The 8,416-nt window shown below is 39.6% G+C and overlaps 1 protein-coding gene across 1 annotated transcript; it reads right to left on the reverse strand.

Moving 5' to 3' along the window:
* Positions 1 to 453: 453 nt before the first annotated feature.
* Positions 454 to 8,002, reverse strand: LOC140371556 (POU domain class 2-associating factor 1). The gene is made up of 5 exons (XM_072458729.1): positions 7,918 to 8,002; positions 6,425 to 6,552; positions 4,247 to 4,271; positions 3,055 to 3,317; positions 454 to 873 (listed from the first exon to the last, which is right to left on the reverse strand). The coding sequence occupies exons 1-5, from the start codon at positions 7,931 to 7,933 to the stop codon at positions 508 to 510; spliced, it is 798 nt and encodes a 265-aa protein (XP_072314830.1). The 5' UTR covers positions 7,934 to 8,002; the 3' UTR covers positions 454 to 507.
* Between the last annotated feature and the right edge of the window lie 414 nt (positions 8,003 to 8,416).

An 8,416-nucleotide genomic window follows, 5' to 3' on the forward strand; every position in this document is an offset into this window, starting at 1 on the left:
CATTTTAAGTCAAAACATTCCCAGCACAGGAGCTGGACAAGTATGTTTTGGGTTTGTGATACCATCTCCATGTGTCTATGTCAGTTTCCCCCCAGGTTAAACCCCGGGGGGGCCTGGGACAGGACCTCTAGTTCAAAGAAATAATCCATCCCCCAATCTAATTTCACCCAATATCTGAACAATTTTGGATTGAATGAATGCAGGACAACGGATAGAAATTACCCCTTAGTTATAATGCGGCGTGTTTACAGGGTTACCGTGCAGTGTCCCGACCAAATAAACTAATTATACTAATAAAACGTTTAAGTGCTAGTGAAATACTTCTTTTGAAAGTTTGTCCAAAAGCCATGGAAATATCCAGTTGACACATGCTCCTTTGTGTCCTGAGGCTTGTTTCAATGCATAACACACAGACAGTTTCAAGTAAGCCTTCAAACAGTGTCAAAAGGCTGAGAAAATATCTTTATTATACAGTGTAACGATGTTTTAATGTGCAGGTTTCCTTTATTAAACATTTGTGACATAGGTGGAGTTGCCATATGAGTCTTTATCGTCTCCTTCATCTGCTTTTTGTTCTTCCAAAAGTGTGTCCAGAAGGCTCGGAGGCTCCTGCTTCTCCTCTGGCTCTTCGTGCTCACTCGGTCCTTCTGTGACAGGGTGCAGCGGCTGGTCCAGGGTTTGAAACTCTCCGTTTGGCACTTGGAGGTCCAGCTGAGGGATCATTGTGGCCAAAGACATGGAGAGAGGCACGTGGAGCAGGGGCGACCCGCTCAGCGCCGCAGGGCTGGACATGGCGGTCCAGGGCAGGTATGTGAGCCCTGAGTCTGAGTCCATCTGTGGCAGTGGGGTGGGCACTGGAGCCACTGGGATGGTCTGCAAAATGAACCACAACTGTCACCATCAGTCTTCATTAAGTCTTCATTAGCCTCAAACGACTCACCTTTCCCCTCAACTAAGACCATTTTATATAATGAGAACTGCACGTCATGAATGAACTCAACCTTCCTAAAGTGCAGTGATTTTTATATAAGTTTGTAATAGTTTTGCGTTGCCTTTTACTGACAGAACCCTGGGAAGATTATTTCTAGGGTCTTGTTAATTAGTTATTTTAAGTCAGGATTAAGCTCACAAACATTTGACAAAATATTAAAATATTAACACCAATTCAAGGTTTTAAGTATAATATAATTATAAGTATAATTATTCCTTCCTGAATTGGAAGATTTTGTGAGAATCTATCCCCACGCAAATTATATTGCTTGATTACAATGATCATTGGTCAAAGAGGACAATTGCAGTAGTTTGAAGCCCATGTAGGAAAAGTGCTTGGGGAATAGTGTGAGTTTAAGCTTAGAGATGCATTAAACAGAAGTACTGCCTCATGATATGAGCAGCTCGTCACAGGAAGGGCTGGATGATGTGGTGCTGAAAATTGAATTGTGTTCTCATTCCTTTGACGATATGCTATTTTGAAAAAAACTGCCATATTGTAATTCACTAATTTTGTTTTGAATGCAGCTCAAACAAAGACACTTTCCCCCCCACAAACCTCCTGTTGGTCAGTGTAAGCAATGAGTGAGGGACAGATTAAATGATCTATCTTCAGACAAAGCAGGTGACTTTATTTACCTATTCAGGCAATATAAAGCTATTACATGACACATATTATGCAAAATAGACTTTTAACTCTGTTATAACATTGTTCCCTCTTCAAAAACATACCTGGAGTTGTATTTAACTACAATCATTCAGGGTCCTGGTTGGAAAGTGCTTAGAAAGTATTTAAGTCCATAAATCATCGCCTGACTCGTTCTGCCGTCTGATCATGATCATTACAATTATGTGGCTGAATTACCATGTCGGAGGTAATTCACCTATGTAATTCCCTCTACAAACAGTAAAAGGAGCCAAAAGTCAATTTCTGGTGTGGAAAATGCCAACCAATTGTCATTTTGTTTTTTGTTCTAAAACAGATCAATGTAAAGGTCCCCAAGAGGAGGGCTGAACCATTATTTTCAATTTAAATATTACAAAACTCCGTGCCACTCTCTGCCGTCTGCAGCTTCGTTGTTTTACCCTCTGCTCCTCCCGGGACCTTCTGCACGTTTGTGCTTCACTTTTCTTTGTGTTCAGGAGTACTGTGTTCAGGAGTACTGTGTGTGTACATGTGAGATCGAGTTGATGTGATGAAAATAATATATTTAATACCGCTGCCACCACAAAGGATTAAAGGCTTTCATAGAAGCCACACTGAAGACCTCGCACTGACTCCGTTGTTCTTACACTCCTCCCTCCCCTAATATCTCTGCTTAAGCTATGATTATCTGACAAATATATATCTGATGCTGTGCATTTATATCGCTTTCCTTTGCCTCCTGTTCCATGCGCACGTTAGTGGGACCTTTCTGTACCATGTTTCATGTACCTTTCTGTTCATGTCTAACGAGTTAAACTTATGCCACATCTGTTCCTTCCTTGGCGATACGGGCCTAAATAACTGTAGCTTGTGCATTTCTATCACTTCCTTATTCTATGCGTGTTAATGTGAAATGTGAAATTTGAACCCGGTGGTGTGAGTGAAGAGTTATACGGCCCCCACACAAACAGGTGACGCAGAGTGAGGCGCTCCCATTGGTTCAGTAAATCCCTCTGTTTGTGCTCAGACCAAGGCAATCTCAAACCCCATTTTGCTGACTATGACCCTGCACTTAAAATAAATACACAGATATCTTGGTCATATTACTGCGAATATGCTTAACTTGGACTGAAATGCAGTAGATAAAAAACAGACTCAATATCAAACAGATTTCAAATGACTATTACAACAAAACATGGCAATAAAAAAGTCCTGGTAAAAAGGTTATATTCCTTTAACAAAATTGCTGTTTGGTGTTTGGCAAAATCGTTCAGCCCTACTCAAGAGCATGTTAAAGGCCATTAACAATACACATGATATTTGTAGCTGATATGAATCGGGATGAAGTGATCAGGCTGTGATATTAATTTGGGGCGTTTTTATCCCTATATCACACAGCCATAAACCCACGTACTTACCCCAAAGTTGGTCAGCAGAGGCGCGTGTGTGTAGGTGAGCATGGTGTAGCTGGGGCACAGGGTCTGCATGTAGAGGTCCGTGCCATTGGAGAGGGTGGTGACGGCGTAGGACTGGCTCGGTGCGAGGGCGTCCTGGGGGCCACATTCGGGTGCAGACCAGGGCAGGAGAGCGGGCTGGACGGCGCCACTGGAGGTGGGCACAGCTCTCCACCCAGAGTAACCTTCACTGAGTGCTGCCGCAGAGGGATCCGGGTGGAATAGACCTGCGGGTTTGAGAAATAGTTTGGTTGAATTAGTTGCGGTGCGTTTGAGTAAGTTAAGATATGTGGATGCCATCTGCAGAGGGGAATGGTGACTGACGAGTGGTTAGGTTGGTATTTTTCATGTTATTGTGGATTGTCTTTTATGGAAAACATGACACTGATTAACTCATTTAAAATAGTTTATTGTGAATCTATACGAGAGTGTCTGTCTGGTCATTGAAAGTGTCTGTTATAGTCTCGAAAGTGATGGAATAACATGAATAAATAGACATTTCCATAAAGTGTCCTGCTGGTTGTCGTGGTAGGTCACTTTGTTACCCCAGAGCGCAGTAACGCCTTGACATACATGATCGATTTGAAGGGAGGATAAATTAATGTTGAATTTGTCATTTCAATTTTATAAACATGACTTATGGATCTGGCATCCAGGAAACTGTAGAAATATATAAGTATCGATATCGCAATATTGGTTAGTTAGTTAGTTAGTTAGAGTATTGCAACAAACTAAATACATCCCAGTAAAACCAAAGTTGTATCTGACAACTTTCAAAAAGTTGAAAAAGGCTTTCTTTTATTCATGATTTTCTTTATTCAGTCTAAATGAGCCTAAATCAGTTAAGTTAAGTTTTTATTTTGACAGAACAGAAGTTTAACTAATATATTGAGACATAAGCATGTTTGTTTTATTATAATAGAAATTATTGTGTTAAAAAGTATTTTATCATATCGCATTTCACAAAAATGTCCAAAATTGCGCAGCCCGGTTCTGGCAACCCAGGTTTAGTTATGTTTACACATAGTTGTAGTTCCTTTTTTAAAGCAGTGAAAGGCTACATACTGCATCCTCCCATGAAACATTTATTCATCTATTTTTTTTATCTTGGGGGTCGTTAGTTTCTGACATGTCTTTACAATGTGCTGTAGACTACCTTGACTGATGAAAGGCCCCAGCTCCTGAAACAGAACAGAAAAAGGAACAGATGAAGAGAATAATCTGTGCCCAGAAGAGACACACAAACTGCACTGACTCAAGAGCAAGTGTATTTTATATAAAGCTCTGTTATTTCAAAGGTCAGCTGGAAGGTAGAGCTAATCGCACACTCAGAAGTTCATGTGAAATGCCACTTTTCAAGATTATTAATGAATCCATGTATTTAGCATTTGAATGACTTTATTATAAGGCACTATTGTCTTTGTCACGAGCATTACATATACTAAAAGAAAAGGGAAAAATCATTGGGTCTTAACAGATCAGGACAAAACAAGTAAAAACCTGACTCTCTGAAAACATTATAATTATATAATGTATTATTACATTTACTGCTTCAGTGCAGGGAACAAAGGAGAACATGTCAAGTGTGCCGTTCCCTCTTGTAATTGTTGAGATTGCGTAAAAGGATGTGGATTCTCCTGAAGGCATAACGGACACCTGACATCAGCAGTCCGTTTGAAAGAGACACTCCAGATGTGGAGCAGACTGATATAACTGTGGTGTTTCTGTGTGCAGTAGTTTAAAAGATTATTTATATGAAGTATGAACTCTGAAAGAAATGATAAGCTGCTGACAGTGAACCTAATCTTCTAATACTTTAGCCTGAAACGATTGCACATTAGAGAAGTGTTGTTTAATCCAGAACTGTGACTTTTGCCTTAAGAAAGTCACTTATGTTTATAGATACAAAGTGAGAGGACTCATGGGCAAAGATGAGGTTCTTTTGTATTATTTTTCCCTGGAGCCATTTAGTAATGGCTGTAACTGTCATAAAGAAACACCTGGAGCCTAAGGAACACCTCAGGAAAATGCGTGTTGTGGGATTGGTGCAGCCTTCAAATTGGATCTAGAATTGATTGACTAATGTTACTTTTGGCATAGGCTCTTATTTTACTACCGCTAAAAATCTTAAAGTACACGATGATCCCAGCAATTATTATTAATCTTTCAAAAGAAACACTTTCAGATGCTAACGGTGCATGTCCCGGAAAAAGCAAACGGGAAATTTTGCATGAATCAACAAGCTGCTGTTTGAACAACATAAACATATTTACTCTATAATGTTTTCTGATCAAAAGTTTAGTTAATAAACCAAAGTCTCTCATTTTAGGTTAAATGGCGTTAGTTTGTATGAATTACCACATGAAATTGTATTTGCAGCTAACAGTAAGTATAAGAATGTAACTAGTCAAAATAGACAAAATAGAAAGAAGTAACTGTAGTAAAACAATTAAAAGTAAAATATCAAAGAAGTTGTTGTTGTTGTTGTTGTTTTATGGCGGTTGACATCCGAGTGTTGCATTACCGCCAGACTTTATTGTTGTTGTTGTTGTTGTTTTATGGCGGTTGGCATCCGAGTGTTGCATTACCGCCAGACTTTATTCCTCAGACGTTTCGTAGTCCTCAGACTCTGTCGTATGGGACTTTATTCCTTAGACTTTGTCGTAGTCCTAAAAGTTCTTCAAAGAAGTTGTTGTTGTTGTTGTTGTTTTATGGCGGTTGGCATCCGAGTGTTGCATTACCGCCAGACTTTATTCTTCAGACGTTTCGTAGTCCTCAGACTCTGTCGTAGTCCGTAAAAGTACTCCTCCCATTGCTTTGGCGTTACAAAGCCCATGAGGTCATGATGTGTTTTTGTGACTAGAATAGTTGTTTTATGGCGGTTGGCATCCGAGTGTTAATATTTGTGTGGTACATCTTGAGTAATGATGCAGTATTTTTTGCTTTGAACTCATACTTCAAAAGTAGATGCTTTAAAGCAGGAGTGTCCAAACTATGGCCCGGGGGCCAAATGCGGCCCTCAGACCAATTTTTATTGGCCCTCAGGCTTCCTGCTAAACTGGCCCAAACAACAAAAAGTGCTACATAGTACTTTTTACTGTAAAATTATCTGCTATAATAACCTAAATAACACACATTTTGATGCGATACAGACCTAATATTAATTTTACAAGTCATATTAAAGGTGTGGAGGCTCATCAAAATTACATCAAATACAAAATTTCCAATGATTCACTTCATTTTCATATCATTTATGGCCCTCCACGCTGTATATGTTTCAAAATGCGGCCCTTAGTTAAAAAGGTTTGGACACCTCTGGTTTAAAGGTTCCCACCACAGTTGGAGCCGCTGTCTTGGAGGTAGGGGGCGCTGTGCTTCTCTTCCTCCGCAGTAGTTCTCTGACTGGGTCCTTGACTCGTACCCCTTGGTAGGGTCTAGTTCGCACCTCAGATGCTGGTTGTGCTTCAAGAGAGAATTTGGTCAATATATACATAGATGTTCTTATAACCCAGCAACATTTCTGACTCAACCAGCCACATTTCTTTGAGCGTGGTGAGCATTTCCCATGTGCTCCCCCCTGGTCTTTACAGAATGACTCTGCAAGTGCATGCAAGAGAGAAAAAATAGTTTTTCTTCAGGCCTAAGATAAGCAGCACATGTGAAACAATGAACCCAGTTTGACTGTGCTGCAGGCTAGGATTTACTCTAAGCGCCATAACCTTAAACTGTCTCAAGTTTCTGATACTTAACGAGAACATTTTAAACTTATCATTGTCTATTAAGCTATATTATTTACAAGGATCCAGAAGTAACACGGTTTGACATCTGTTCTCTCACATTCAGTCTTTATTTGACTTTTTGGTGTGGAAAAGCCTCATGTGTCGCTGAGCATTATTCAACGTGAGACTGCATCAGATAATAAAAAAAACGACGTGCATCGGTTCATCTGAACTTCCTCTGACAGTTAGTTTTTTTATGCATGTCACAATGAGATTTATATTTATCCTATATTATGTATTTGTAATGTGTCATTGTTTTATTTGATTGTGAAGAACAAAATGAGCAGATAACTTCTGCTAATCCTTCTCCTAACCTGCTCTTGTGACCTATGACCAGTGCCTTACATTTCCCATCACTCCATGTGACAGAGTCCTCTTGTTGACCTTGTCCAGTTCAGATATCTGGCATTAACTGACAAACGGTGGATTTTAAATAGTCTATGAAAACGGGGGTGTCTTTGAAGCCAACTCTTTTGTTTTCTATGTTCTCTTAGGACCTCAAACCTGGTTCAAATGCAGTTATACATTTGATTTGGAAAGATAATATTTGCTCAATAAATGTATTGCGCTCTGCTCATCCATTGTCTCCGTGCAGTAGAGTCTCATTAAAACAAAGATGTCGACTAATGGATGAATGTTTCTGCATGTTTTGTTGAGCTTTCAAAGAGGAAGTGACACAGCTGTGCAGTGCTGTATTGATGCAGGGTCCCAAGCATTTTGCATATCAAGATTGCATCCTAGTCATAACATTATCTTCCTCTTTCCAAAGTCAGTTTTATTTTTATTTTTATTTTATTTATTTTGGCTGAACTTACTAAATGTGGATTGCCTTTCGTAAAGTCTTCTTCTTGTTCAATTCCTTACGCGTGGATAATAGACCTAAACTTGTTAAAAATGGCACTGTCCTTGATTTGACTGCACCTTTGAGTCCAGCGTACAAACAGTAGAATATAATTTTGTCTGAACAAATAGGTAAAACACAGAATTGGCCTCAACATCAAACGACTAAAACTGAATTCAGCAAGCTAATTCTGCCCAATGTACTTACATTTGTCCCAGAGCATTCTGACGGCTGTATCGGGGCGCTGAAGTCAAGACCGAGATCAAAGTGGGGACAAAGTGTGGCTCTTTATAACAGTGACACGACCCGGGCCCCTGGGATTCCATTGTTGTTCAAATCTCAAAGCGGCAAGTTTCATTTGTAACTGATAGAAGTCTTGACTCACCAGCCCTGACATCATCCCATACTTTTAATTCATGTTTCAAACCAGGGGTGGGCAATATCGACAAATGTTTAGATCTCAATATTTGTTTTAATGATCCCGATAACGATATTAAGACAACGTGTTAAAATATGTCTTTAAACATTTCAGTGCAGGTTTAATTATCCGGCAAACGTGGAATGTCTGTAAAAACCATACACACTTTTAAATTTTAATTTTTGATCAGCTCTTGTTGTGGCATTTTCCCCTATTAACGATATACTCAATATTAAAATGTGGGTGTAATCCCTCATTCGTCCAGGAGCGTTCCATTGTAGAAGTGTC

Source organism: Eucyclogobius newberryi, unplaced genomic scaffold, assembly GCF_026437365.1.
Source record: "Eucyclogobius newberryi isolate DKJ021-1_F unplaced genomic scaffold, fEucNew1.0.hap1 SCAF_10, whole genome shotgun sequence".
NCBI classification, from domain to species: domain Eukaryota; kingdom Metazoa; phylum Chordata; class Actinopteri; order Gobiiformes; family Gobiidae; genus Eucyclogobius; species Eucyclogobius newberryi.

What these genes read in the sequence shown, in the direction of transcription:
- LOC140371556 (XM_072458729.1), bottom strand. An exon ending in AGACAGCGGCTCCAACTGTG is followed by an intron (nt 4,272 to 6,424) that starts GTGGGAACCTTT and finishes GTTCTGTTTCAG; the next exon opens with GAGCTGGGGCCTTTCATCAG. An exon ending in GGGGCCTTTCATCAGTCAAG is followed by an intron (nt 3,318 to 4,246) that starts GTAGTCTACAGC and finishes TCAAACCCGCAG; the next exon opens with GTCTATTCCACCCGGATCCC.